We start from the raw sequence: 15,094 nt of genomic DNA on the forward strand, positions 1-15,094 counted from the left end.
CCAGTTAATATCTGATTCATTCAACAATACTTTAATTGCATAATGGAAGCAGTCCAGACGAAAAATACAGCACGCTCTATGTCGGTCTATTTCTTTACCGACAAATTTTTTACGGTACGCTTATCATCCATATTACGTTCTAGGCAAAAGAAAACAAAAATATTTTACTCTATATTGACAATTTATGATTAATTTTCTTTCGGACTCCGTTCTCTATACGATCGATTTAAACACATATGGGATAGTTCCATTTCCTGGGCTGAATCGCGAAATGCGGAAATTGGTTTGAGAAGACCGCGAAATGTGTGCGGATACACAAAACCCACTGCACTGCAAACAAATTTCGTATACAATAGTTCTATTCATATTCATAAGCGATATAATATGTGTTCGATCGCGTTCGTCGTTTAAGCGCACTACAGCTTGAATATAGCTTCAATTAAATTATGCATTATTATCGTTATAGCATCATGTGCGTTATTAAGAACAAACTATATAAAAATATGCCACACGCATATCTATTTATGCCACATCAATTTAGGTATTTTACATATACCTAATTTAGAAATGACAAAGCTTTACGATGCAAAAATACGACGCGATGTTGCAATACGTGATTAATTAAATTCTTTACAAAATTGAAAAGCGCGGTACCTCGTTCCATTTTGTAATCGGAATGCACATGCATTTGCATGCGCCGTTCGCACACATAGACCCATGCTTATGAGCTTTCCGCATTCACTTTGATGAGTGTGTCCGCCTGCATTCTTAACCGAGCTTAACGTAACCTACTTCCGGCCGGTGCAACTTCTTGTAATTAGCACGCTGAGCTGCAGCTCACACATGCGTTTCGACGACGTTACACCTCTTAAAGGGGGAATTTCCGCGTAAGCAAATTTCTCTCGTTAAGCGGTTACCTCCGAGCCGTTTCTTTAACATAAATTTTCGTTCGGCACGTAATGCGTTACATAATTCCACCCAAATATAATAGGATTCTGAATTTATACAAATATAATAGAATCTGAAATTTCCAGGCGCTCATAGACCGTATGGACTGCAGTGTTTGCATGCGATATCTAAATTTACCATAGATTCTACCGATCGAATCTTTTCTCCCGGAGGTTACAGAGATTGTATTTTCAATAAAAATGGAGAGTATACCTGGAGAAATTCTCGGGGATTTACAAAATTCATTTCACAGAAACGCGGCGTGATTAATTATCATCCCCGAAGGGCATGTTCATCGAATTCTAGTTTATCGAAATTTGAAAGCAAAGTCTCCCATGGACTTATTGGTGACTGATGAGATTTTGGGTAGCTTTAACGGAATTAATATTCAAGACCATCAATCTCTCTACATTGTGTTTGTCTTTATACATGTCTGTCGCAATATTAAAATTTTTTATTAATATAGCATTACCTCGAGTATATTACATGTCCCAGATTACATTCACGGAAATATTACTGACTACAAAAAAAGAATCTAATTATTTTAAATAAAGTGAACAGAAGAAGAAGCGTAAGTCTGAAATGTAACGTTTCTAATTGAACTTTAAACTTTGTAATTGTTAATTAATTTAACAATTATCTCTTAAAAAACCCATTTCTGTTATTTAAATCTCAAATTCTAATTGAATACTATTCCAAAACCAAAATATATGTACGTGTGTATTGTAAATAAATACAAAGAAATAACGAATTGCAGAACCGCAAGCACATTTTTTTACAATTAAATGAATCAACTGTGTATTCGATTGCCAGTCCTGTAATCTTTCTACGAGAGACTTACCACCAAAATCTCATCTTATATATCTACGGTGGCACATGCGCGGATAACGAGGCGCGGGAGGTAGAACCTCGTTTTCGGTCAGTCGGCCGAGAGCCGTCGAGGAACTCGAGTTGTATGCGAATTTCGGTGCCCGCGACACACGCACGAGGTTTTCGGAAATCGTTTGAAGACTGACAGAAATCGGGTCCGATTTTCGCAAATAAACGTAAATACATTCGTGCCGCGAAATGCGTCGATCACTATAAAACTAATGATCAAACCTAAAAAAAAACCTGGAAGGCAGATCTCTTCTGCTAGACTGCTCGAAATGGAAGAAACTCCGGTCCGATAAACTGTCTCGGAATGTTTCAAATTTTTTCACGTAAAAAATTTGCATGTGAAAATGAGGCGTCGGACACAGCCATGATTAATCGCGGCCTAAACCGAGAAAAGGCTCGATTCTGAAAGTTCAGTCGTGCGAAAGGAACCGAAGAAAACGCGGACGTGACTCGACTGATAGGCGCGCGACCGACGAATTTGGGAGTTATACTGGTGAATTTCCGGGGATACGCTGCTGGTGTGTGCTGGTGACAGAGAGAAATCGATCTCTAAGCAATTTCTCTCTCTCTCTCTCTCTCTCTCTCTAAGCATCTCCAACTCCGATTTGTATTGGACGATAGAAAATTAATGTACATCTTTAAATCAATCAAGCGATATGCTTAATAAAAGTGTAATTAACAAATATATATTTTAAATATTATGTGTATTGTTCGGAATAATCAGTGATTCCGGCCCATCGCTTATGTAATTCACGCAGAAAGTATCCAAGAAAATATCCAAATTATTCCAAGAAGGAATAATTTCCGAAGGCCAAACAATTTTTTTACTCGCAATTGAAGTTTAAGAAAAAAACGCAGACGTCGAACCATCGAGGATTCTATGAAGAACGTCACGAAAATTTTGTACCAAAGTATTGCAACGTATTTATGAAGTCGCTGCGCTGACGTATAAAGCATGACACGTCAGACCGCCGAATGTGATGTTCGGTGAAGGACTCCAGGAAGGTTTCACGGAAGTTAGTATGCACGAGGGTTAATGTTCCTGTCTCTCCAACAAGAACAACGAGGAGAATACACGAGGTTAGCCGAGCATGAACAAGGGAAGATCCGATGCGACAACCACTCGGAAAATTTTCATAGTGCTCGCATCGCAAGAATTTCGCGTCCAATAAATTCCTAGGTATGTTAATTGCGGTCCGCGAACTGTCATCTCTCATTTAGAATTGTAATACTATACCCCCGGTATCTGCCACGAACATGTTATTACGCGAGTTACACGTGCGGCGTACATATAGATACGACGAGATATTAAATAACTGAACATTAATTGACGCTGCGGCAATTAATTAAAGTCAACATCATATTCATTATAGGAAATTAATATTATTGTTTGTTTATAATTGGAGGGGTTAAAGCCATAGTGGTGTAAGTCACTTTTTTTAACATATCGAGTTAAGTTTATAAATGCAGTCTGAAAAAAGAAGAAAAAAAGTGGTCAAAAAAATTGACTTACACCACTATGGCTTTAACCCCTCCAATTGTATTATACAATTTACCGTTTATTTAGAAGAAATTGATAACTATTATAAACATATATTAATATATATTTATAGTAAATGCCTATAATGCATATTATTCATTTATAAGGGATACTCATTCGATTTTAAATTATACGCATTGCTGCTTTGTAAGACATTTATTCGATAATATTAATATCTGAAAATGAAATCACAAAGTGAAATATAAAATATAATTTTATAATTTTACAAAATAAAAGAGAGAAACAAAGTTTTATTTTGAAAACAGCGTGATTATCTTTAGATTGTAATTTATAAAATTTGGGTCATATCTTTTGATATTTCATTCGTTATGGATATCAAAGTATTGCAAATCGATAAAATATAAATTAATTCTTCTTTTTCAAGCTTACATCTCTAAAAAGCTTATATCCGAAATATCCGCATTTTGTGTACACGGCGTTTTCACGTGACTTTGTGTTTGACTTATTATCCAAAAATTCTACCAATTGTGCGAGCTTCTGTTCACATTTCATAGTAATGATGTATCGACTTTCGATACCCGCGCCCACTGCTGATTCACGACTGCGAACAGTTCCGACGGGGAACTGCTCGCTTTTTGCAGCATTATCTCGCGTCACACGCTATGAAGCTTAATAAGCGAGATACAAAGATGCTGGATCATTTCCAGATTGAGAAATTGCTCTTTTATTCTCTTTCAGTCATAAAATATTGCCTCTGTCACGTCAAAAGTCGTAATGTTCTTCTCGGATGCACGACATCCGTCAATTTTATTTCGCTAATATTTTCCAAGAATGCCATGCGCATATGAGAATGTCGGGTCACGTAACGCGGATATCGCAAAGCATAGCACATACCACGTGCGAATAATATACTGAGTGTATCGTAGGCAAAGATAAATCGCTAATTTTTTTTTATCTACACTTTCTCGAACAGCATCCGATGCTCTTTGCGAAAAGAAATTGCCTATTACCTAGTGTCGTTATAATGACGCCATTACGTTCAATTAAAGCAGCTAATTCCAATAAAGTAACACTGAGTGCATCATTTCTCACATTTTTTATGATCTGCTACGTGATATCGGGACCGTTTAATGGCGAACATTTATCAAAGACCGACAGGTTATATACAGAAAAAAGTCCTGTCTACATAAATCTTCGAAAAATCGAGTGTAATCACGAGGGTCACCCTCGCGATGGGAATTAAGTAGTGACCCTATAGAAATAGACCGGCATGTCGATGAATGATATTCAATTTACTTTGCAACGCACGGTTGACTCGTCGCACAAGCGATTCGTATTGGTGACAAAAAAACTCGCCTGCAGGAGGGCTCCAGTTAAATGAAAATAAAATAGGTTTAAAGAACCAACAGGCAAAGGGAAAAAAATGGAAAAACGTGGAAAAAATAATGGGCCTCTTCTTTCGTTTCAACCCCTTTGATACATGGCTGCGATGCGATTCGAGAGATATATTTTAGAGTAATATTGACATTTATAATCCAAAAAATGAATTTAACGTACGTAAATATTTGTCATAAAAGGCATAATCAGCAAGAAAAATAGCGCGAAAACTTCGCTTAATCGGAATTAATTTCATTTTGACTTTTCTTACGCACTTAATAATGTAATTAATACTAATTAACTAATCGTTGACGAGATGAATAGTGACCCTAGTTAAATTTGTAATTCAAATAGTATACACGAATAGTACATCCGAGCAAGGGAATTAGCCCAACGGCCTAATTTAGATGTTTCCCGGACATATACCTAGCTTTGTCTAAACATCACTTATTTTGATAAATAGTACATGTATACAAATTATACGATAACGCGTAGTAATTATACTTGACTACAGACATAAATTATGTCTGTGTGTTGGAAGTAATGTACAAGGTGTCTCGACTCATATTTTATGCATGAATTATCTTGCAGTTTACATTTAACTAGCAGTTTGTATATAACTAGATAGTACTTAAAAGTAACAGATATATAACGATAAAAATCAAGAAACAAAGCGCAAAAATGGTTCAAAAAAAGTAAATTGAATTTTGACTGGAGCAAAAATCTTCTCTTGATACGCGGAATGGCAGCGACTTGATTGCAAGGCAATTTTTTTGCTTTCAGTCCGCGTTGCTGAAACTTTCATAGAAAAGCAAAATTCGTGTTACTCGCGAATTCGTCCAAAAGGCATCGAATCAACTGAAATATACGCGGTGGAATTGCCCATTTTATTTGTCGAAGAGGAGCGATACGATAGCTCGCGGGTACGATATTCTAGGATTCAAGATTCAAGTTTCGTGTCTCGTTAACTTCGTAACCCCTTAGCGATCAATTTCAGATGAAATTTCATCCGTACGGAAATCGAAATAGCAGAAACTTGAAGAAAACGAAACACGAGACATGAATCACGATATTGCGTCTAACAGGAAAAATAGACAAACATCCCAAGAACTTTATTCATGAAATTTTTATATTAATGTTATTCTTCGGTTAAACAGAATTACAAAATGATGAATTCATATTTCATATTTCCTTGCCAAACTTTTGTCATTGTTTAAAAAAACATTTTACATTAATAAATATTGACAAATGAACTTCATGCGATAAATAGAAAACTTCGTGCTCTGTGAGAAAGTTAGTAATATATGTAGAAATCACAACATTCTTGATAAAACTGAACAGAAAGAGTAGAATATTATGCTTACAATTATTCACTACATTAATCTCGGATTTATATATAGAGATAAAAATGCAATGTATGTTCGCGTGTAGCAATCTTCTTTCATAATGTTGAGCTTCTTAGTTTTGTTACTTTACTACATGATATTCTTTGCTCCAGCATTGCTTACGGCTCCGTGAATTTAAAACTTTTATTAACGTTTCGTTTTCATTCCTTTACATTCATGTTTTTCCAAATGTACAACTATTGAGAAACTATTTAAAAATTCTGCGTGAAAAGATGTTACAATAATTGAATTCATATTCATATTATACGTGCCGGATACATACGTATACTAATTTATTCACTCTAGATTTTCGCTGTAATTCTGGATTACGTAAATGTCCAGAGTCAATTATGACTTAATAAATACCTTCAAGTTTATTGCAGCGAAAAATAATACGCCAACAGAAAATGCGATTATGACGCTTTGAATAAAACTAGATATTTATGAGTAAACTGGGTTAAAATTCCTTGAAATAATTATGTATACCGTGATTCATCCTCTTCATGATCGTCTTAAGGAAAAGTACATTATTCCTGTTCATTAGCAAAACGAGCTCTCATCTGCGAATAGTTCATTAAGGTTCTTGTACATAATGAAGCCGCGCAATTTCAGATAAAGCAATAATCTGTTCAGGTAAAGCAATGCTTTGTGTACAAGTACTATAATCTCACCGTACATGTATGCGAATCTTAAACATATGTTAACTAAAAAGTATATTAAAATGTATTAATATTAATAAATATATACTAAAATATGCTAATACCAAAACATTATTAAAAAATAAAAGATGCACAAAATAAAAAAAAATGTTTGAAATGTTCAATATTATATATATGTTCAAATATTTAACCGCGATATTCGGCAATAAAAAATCTGTGCGGTTTTAAATCAAAAATTGTTATTTTAAAGCAGATATTGTTATAGTATCTAATGTAAACGTTATTCGTTCAAAGACAAATTTTTTTTTAATTTAATTTAATTTCCGTTCGCAATAATATTGCGCGGAAATTCGTATTCACGATTGCCTGCATTCAACTGGCAGTATAAGGAGCGGTTTTCACTGAAGAGATTTCCCTTTTATGGTGCATTTTACGGGACCATCGCTTAGGTAGATCCCTCGGTCTGTTTTACGTCGTCGATCAAACTTTTAAACGGAATTCTCTCGGTGGAATAGGTAAGGCGGCAAATTGTTTTGCGCGGATTACAATGTAACCCTTTCGCGAGACTTATACGAAGCGGGAGCGCAGAATTACGACGCACTTTCCGCGGTGGGCGCGATTGTGCCGAGGCGTACCTAAAGTGCGAAAGCAATCAAACAGTATCAAGAACCCTCCTTTAATGTGCCGGCTGAGCAACATCCAGAAGTATCTACACCGCGGTAGAGGTAAAAAGTTTAACAACTACTTTTGCCATCGCCGAGATACTCGCGGAGCTTTCGCGTAGGTTAGCAAGCATCAAAACACGCTCGAACAATCTTCCGCAACTTACAATTAGTTCTCAGCTGGGAGGTGGTGTCGCGCTGTGAGCATTACGCTCAGCTAAAACATTATTCTCTATAAACTTCATGCAATTATCTCGATATTCTTATAAAATAGTATTTCTTGTATCTAAGAACTCTATTATGCGCAAGCTTTTAATTCTATTTATAATTGATGTGTATAATTTCTGTTTTAATATACTCCTTCTTATTGTGGAATTGGCATGAATTAGTCAGTAACTAGAAGCCACAGAGAATACTATGATATGCAATTATCTAGGTTACGCAATTATACGTATTCCTCCGGCAATATTCCGTACTCTGAGAAAGTTGAATCGTATCTCTGACCCAATCTTTACACGGTTCACACGAATGAAAATGTTTCAGTGCAGTCTAAAATCTTCCTACGACACGCTACACCTCGCAAACTTCGGAAATAAAATTGATATTATCAACGTTTTAAACTTTGAAACGTTGCGAGATTCGTACAGATAATTCGTCAGATATATTTAGTTTAAAAAAGACAACACAGTTCAACAGAAATGACTTTTCCGAACACCAGAGTCATATTTTATAGTTTTTTGATGCTGAATACAAATCCAGTTTCCAAATTGCTCCATCACATCACAATTTTGAAAAATTTGCAATTAAAATTGAAAAAATGGGCTTATTTTCACATACTTATATTATATTATGTAACTATGATATGTGACGTGCTAGAGAAGTTTTATTGCATTCAAAATTAACTATGTTGTTAAGACTTTCAGCCTTCAAAAGACATTTGCAGCTTTTCTGCAATAGACCCCATATTTAACCACGAATATCTTATTAACCATAAATGACACAAAAAATTCCTTTCAAGAGTTGAAAGTCCTAACAATATACTTAATTTTGAATGCAATAAAACTTCTCCAGCACGTCACATATCATAGTTATGATATAACAAAGTACGAGAAAATATCCCTTTTTGCAACTTTAACTGTTAATTTCTCAAAATTGTGACGTGATATAGAGCAATTTGGTAAACGGGATCATATTCTGCGTTCAAAAAACTACAGGAAATAATTAGTCTCGTTCTGGTGTTTTTTCTTTTTTTTTTACTGTGTATTATGTGCCATATGTGAATAAATAATTTTAATATGTATATTTATTTGTTAAAATTATCTATTAGCGGAACAGATCAGATTTATAAATTTGCATGTATATTAAGTAAAAATATCAGACACAGAAACGTCCGTGAAATATGCGTGAAACTAAACGCGCGAGAAACTTGTGCGGGAAAAATCGAACATTATAGAAATAAAATTGTCAAATACTATATAATACGGCGACATTGCTTTTTTTCACCGCAGTGTTTTAAAAGGCCTGCTTTTCAGAACCAATAATAGTCTCTTTACTCCTTTTTGTCATGTTTCTCCTTTCCCTCTTCTCTCTCTTTCTCTCCTTCGCTCTTTCTTTTTTTCTCTCTCTCTCTTGTTCCGATGAGCCTTTATCCTCCGATACGTCCGAAAAGTAGACCACTGAAGGGTCTTGTTCCGCTTCCTCGTTTTCAGCAACGACATGAAATTTGTCAGGCAGAAAGGAAGGTTATATCCGCTTACGGAGCAATATCGAAGGTATTACAATATTTAAAGTAGGGGGGCGGAACAAGGATTCTCCCTCCCGAACACGCGCTAATAGCGAATAGTCGCACCTGCGACTCTCTCGTGAGAAGGGACAAGCACTAAAATTAATTATAATTCGTACCTCACAAAAGAATATGCTTAAGGCATCATCACTTCAAAAGCAGCGATTATATAAAGTAACACAGAAATTCCTCTTAATCTAATCTTATGTACATTTAATCTAATGTACATTTAATAATATTTAAACAAATATTTAAGTTCAAGAACTTTTTTACGATTGCAAATAATCACTATATCATACGTTTATATCAATGCATATATCTCTCTACACAAACTTATCTTCGCCTCATCACGTCTTCTTTGATCTAAGTTTAATAAAAAAACTCTTTACTGCGAGCTTTATTAAGAGTCGATGAATTCTTTATGCGAGTTATAGTGCCAAAGAGAGAATAACGCGCGTCTTATTTGAGGATCCAGAGTATTCGCTCTGTCAGACAAAGGTATGTACATTATCGTACCAAGAGGTCAATCGAAATCACGGAAAGGGAAGCTCTTTGTCCCTCAAGTACGCTTTTCTAGACACGATATTTCCTTCAGTCGTCGTCGCATTGCTTCATCCTGATTTGCATTAAAATTCGAAGTACTTTGTCCGACGATAAAACTGAATCTCCCCTCCCCCGTTCCTGCGCATCCCCTCAAATTATGCCGACCGTTTATTTAATTAATCATTTCTGCATAAATGTGTTTACTATACAATGTTGAAATTGCGTTATTAAATTAAACATTCATTAAACATTCAAACAATGGCCTTTTATAATTAATTTCGATAAATAAATCATTATTAAATATTTTATGTTTATTTTAAACGCAGCTATTCTCAGTGTAACACAAGATAATAATGAATTTTTGTTGTTCAAGGAATTTTACGAAGATTCCAAAAATATAATTTGCTGATTATAATCGTTCTTCAAATGTTTGGAAAACTTCACACGCAGCTCTATTATAATTTTTATCGTAATTTTATTATAAAATTCTATAAAATGCATAACATGCGGTAATATCCATTATAATAAACATGAATTATGCTGCATGATAAATTCATGCTTTATATGCAGCTTTCACTGTAAGGATGTTAACGCGAAAAAGCAACATCACTATTGTCGCATCAATTGACCGACAGTAACGTTATTGCAGCAATAACGCTCTATTGTGCTGCAGTCAATATCGTTTCGTAAACTAGCTCCACCAAATACCCACCAGTAAATATAGCGAATAATAAATAATATGCCAAGTCGGACAACGACGTCGATAATAGCAGAAAGAGAGCAAAGATCGTAAAACGTGATGTCCAAGTGCGACGTAAAGGAATCAGAATGGCTTTCGGGCCAAGAGAGAGAAAGAGAGAGAAACGACGAGAATCGACTGGATTGCAGAGGATGACAGATAAATGAAACCGTTCGTCGGCTATTATGCGGCGGTTCGTTTCAACGTTCCGCATGCAATGTCGCCTGTTCCGCTTTCAGTTTTTGCTTCTCCGTTTTGCATGGAGAAGAACTATGCCACGAGCGAAACTGTTGTGTATAGCCAGTAAGGTAATAAAAATAGTAACAACACGAGACGCATGAGTGGTTCGATTCAATCGTAACGTATTGTGAAACTTAGTTATTCTCTTAGCGATCAAACGTATTTTTATCTACGGATTTACGTGATAACGGAAAGATAAAAGAAAAGTGGTTGAAATATGAGAAAATTATTATAAGAATATATAGTTCAAATATTAATAGAAATAATAGAATAAAAAAAAAGATAACAGAATAAAAATTATGTAAGGGAGACATAAACTGTTTGTAACGACTAAACATCTTACGCAAACTGAATAAAACCGCATGAACATCGCTTTCCACATCGTTGACTATCGCATTGTATCGAAAATTCTATTTCCGGTTTCGCACAGGCGAAAAAAGCGAAGTGCTCTATTTGAAAACGTCAATTTAGTAAAAAGCGCAATGGTATCGAAACGTGCAATCGTTCCAAATAAAGTTAACCGTTTATTTCGTGCTCTGATATCACTAATATAACAATTGTATATGTCAATATTTGATAAAAAGAGAGACAAAGAGAATTCTTTGTGTGTTGTACAATATAAATAGTTCCGTGTACAGCTCGTATAATTGAAAAATACGTATATCATTTGCTAAATTTGCGTTAACATCTAAATAACTCACATTGCACAGCGAATTAAAGCCATCAGCGTTAAATTTGGAGACCATCCGTCAAATTTGGCATAAATAGTATATTACACTACAAGGGCCGAAAGTTGAATTTTCGGCCCTGCGCGTCATGATGCCCCGAGGCGAAGCCGAGGGCATCATGACGAGCAGGACCGAGATTTCAACTTTTGGCCCGCGTAGTGTATACGATTTTTCTTCATAGCCGGTCGAAAGTACGTTATTAATTTTACTTTTTTTAACTTTAAATGTTAATAAGCATGTTTTTGATGCCTGCCCCCGACATTTGCGGCACGAGCGAAGCGAGTGCTGCTGGTCATGGGGGCAGGCATCAAATACATTCGAAGAGTCAAGTCTTGTCATATTTTGTAAAAATAAATTAATTCCATTCTATCAAAAATGTATTTATTTTCATTAGTTTAACAAATTATATTAATTATAATAAAATTTATAAAAAAAAACATATTATAAGCTAAAAACTCTTATTGCTTTTTTTATCGTTTTCATTTTTACTTGAATGATCACAATTATTAAGAAAACTTCCATAAAAAACACAGTTTTCAAACTTGATATTAGAGTAGTTAGAAGTAATATCTCCGGTAAATATACAGTTTTGATAATTCATGATTTGATTATTTAAATTTAAATTTTTAGATAAGCATTCTGATGATAGTTTACTAGTATGAGTATTAGTTTCATCACTTTTTCTCATTTTTAACGGTGGTTCATTTTCTTGTTTTTTAGCAAAGACTGAAATTGGTGGTTTTCTCATAAAATGAGTTGGAGGTAATTGGTTAATATATTCTGTTAGTACTTTTCTTTTTGTCCGTGTTGTAATCGAGGTTATTGGAGGTTCCGGTGTTGTTAACTGATTTAATTTATCAATTGTTACTAGATCATCTTCACTTATTATAAAATCATCAGAAAAATCATCGGAATTAACATCTTGTCCAGTAGTTTTTAAATTTTTATTTGCAGTTACTGTGCCACTAGAATAATTTTTACTAGTCGATGGTTGTGGATTCAGATGATCATTAGATACAGTAGCATTAGTAATACATTCATAAATTTTTTCTCTATTTTTTAACGAATTTTCGACGTAACCTGTAAATAATTAAATCATTTATAGGTAAGATATCAAGATAAAAATGTGTAGTATCTGAATATTTTACAGAGTATTAAATTTTTATGTATTTATACAATTAGTAAATGATAGGAAATATCTACAATCTAATTAAATAAATAAAAAAGCAACCTTGTGCTACTGTAATTGACTTCCATCCATCTAGTTGTTTAAGCATGGTAGTGCTTGCTCCTGAGTTAGATAAAAGCGTTGCACCCGTTCTACGAAAGCAATGACCGGTGTACTGTTTTGGATTTTCCAAGTTTAGGTATGCAGCTATAATTTGAGGTGTCTCCCCAATTTTATTCTTGCCAATAACTTGGCGTTGACACTTCCCTTTATGATACTGGATAAAAAATCTATCAGTAAATCGATCTTCAGGCCTTAGTGACATGTACTGAGTAATTTTCTTATAGAAAAGATCTCCGATAATAAATTGTCGAAGCATGTCATTTTTCGACTCATGAATAGAAACAAGATACTTATTACCGTTGTTTTCTACATCTTGGATTTTAAGTTTCGTAAGTTCATCACATCTAAGAGCTCCACATATGCCAAAGATTAAAATAACCAGCAATTATTATAGAAATAGATTTACATGTCATGATGAGTTGATTATTATTAATTTAAGTATACATTAAAAAGATGAAACATTAAGCAATAAATAAAAATTAATATAAATACTAACCTTTGAAGCTAAGTGAACATAGTCTGGTGCATTGTTAATAAATTTTAAAATTTCATCCCATTTCAATACCAAGGACTTTTTCGGTTTGTAACCTTTAGAGTTATTTTTGACTAAAGCTTTCAAGTTAAGAAAATTACCTATGTTAACATTGTCTCTTGAATTTAATGTGCTTTTCAAAATTGACCAAACACTCCATAAAGTTGACGGCTTTAATTTTTTAGATAAGTCCTTAAAATACACAACCAAATTATTTTCTTCACAGTTTGACAGTGAAGTTTTGTGTTCTATCTGCCACTTTTTATACGTGTCGTAAACAAGATTGTATCGATCAACAGACTTCTTTGGCAACGTATCTGTATTTATTATCAATCGCGCTTCTGCATCAAAATTTCGTATAACTTCTTCCTCGTCTACGGATTCATCAGATGACATATTGTTCATTTTTGCTAGATTATTGAATTGACTTTAATAATATTTTAATATTAAATTAACTGACGACAGAACAATATTGATGACTATTTTTAAGGTTAAAGGGCGTTAAGGTTTAAGGTTATAGAGAGCGCGCGTGTACTTCTCACAGGGAGTAAATGTTAAACTTTCGTCCCTGCTATTAGGGACGAAAGTACGTACTTTCGACCGAGGTATGAAGAAAAAATTTTTGCAAATTTGTAACGGACTAATTGGACGACTACGATATCGAAAGTTAAGACCAAACGGGAAACTAGACCATATATCTCTCAAACCGCAAACAAACAGAATTATTAAATTACACAATACGCCAATATTACACTGAGAAAAAAATTTGTTAATCCCAAAAAATATTTAGTCCAGTTAGTTAGTTAACTAAACATTTGTTGTTTTAACAATTATTAAGTTAGGTATTGCACTAAAAAAGATATAGTGCATTCATGTGTCAACCTTTAACATTTTTTAATCACTAAACTAACTAAAATGTTTAGTTGCTTGTATCAGACTAAATATTTTTTGGGATTAACAATTTTTCTCTCTCAATGTATATCATATAGCGTTCATTAAGACAATCCAATTTGCGTTTGTCATAAGTGTACGCCTCTTGTACATATCTCCAAAACGAAAGTTTCTTAAACTTCAACGACAGACAGTTCTGCGCTTCGTTACGAACGAAAAGTCAAAGAAACTTTCCTCCCAGCCATTTATATGAAACCGTCACTTGATATTGTACTTTGGGTGTAAATGGTAAATATTGACATCCATTTTAAGTACCTATATTATAAAGTATAAAAGAAATATGAACTGGCGAAGTTCCGTTTGTCTTACAATTTTGTTTTAATTACATCACACGTTTTAATCACATCACAAGATTAACTCTCTTCCATAGACTTTAATTAATTTCAAACATCTTTTCCTTTTTAAAATTTATGAACGTTAAATTCAATCCGTATCTTTTCGATGCAAATAGTTAGAAAAACCCTCAGAGAGATCGCGAATTGTTTCCAGCATCTACTTTAGGTCGCGGAATATCTTTCGAGAGACAAAGCTTCGACGTTGTAAGAAGATGGGTTGGAAACCTGGCGGGAACAAAGAGCAAAGGGAAGTCTCCCTGAATTCCGAGGATGTTCGAATGTGATGTGAATCGCTGATCTTTTGCCCCGCGATCTTTATCGCATAATTTACCGGATGTGTCTGACTTCTCGATGAAATTATCCTTTGAAATTTTAGGAAGTATGCACAAATTTCGTAACGTTTGTTCCTTGAAAAATGACAGTTTTTGCCTGTCGAAACAAAATTATCGTGCAATTATTCTTTATTATAAATGCATTGTTCGTGATTTAATTTAGTTAATATGCACAATCATAGCGCATAGTCAGTTGTACGTCAACTTTC

General features: G+C 34.3%; 1 protein-coding gene across 5 annotated transcripts in view; it reads left to right on the top strand.

Moving 5' to 3' along the window:
- The first annotated feature begins 1,861 nt into the window (after nt 1–1,861).
- LOC139820076 (uncharacterized) overlaps nt 1,862–15,094 on the top strand; it is a 42,812-nt gene continuing 29,579 nt past the window's right edge. For 3 of the 5 annotated variants that reach the window (XM_071790014.1, XM_071790015.1, XM_071790016.1), the window contains exon 1: nt 10,734–10,784. In XM_071790014.1, coding sequence (XP_071646115.1) covers nt 10,749–10,784 — 36 coding nt within the window. In that variant the 5' untranslated portion in view covers nt 10,734–10,748. Of the gene's footprint in view, nt 3,008–10,733; nt 10,785–15,094 lie in introns of those variants that run through there. The other 2 variants (XM_071790018.1, XM_071790017.1) reach the window with 2 other exon arrangements.

The sequence above is a fragment of the Temnothorax longispinosus genome, chromosome 10 (assembly GCF_030848805.1).
Source record: "Temnothorax longispinosus isolate EJ_2023e chromosome 10, Tlon_JGU_v1, whole genome shotgun sequence".
Taxonomy (NCBI): Eukaryota; Metazoa; Arthropoda; class Insecta; order Hymenoptera; family Formicidae; genus Temnothorax; species Temnothorax longispinosus.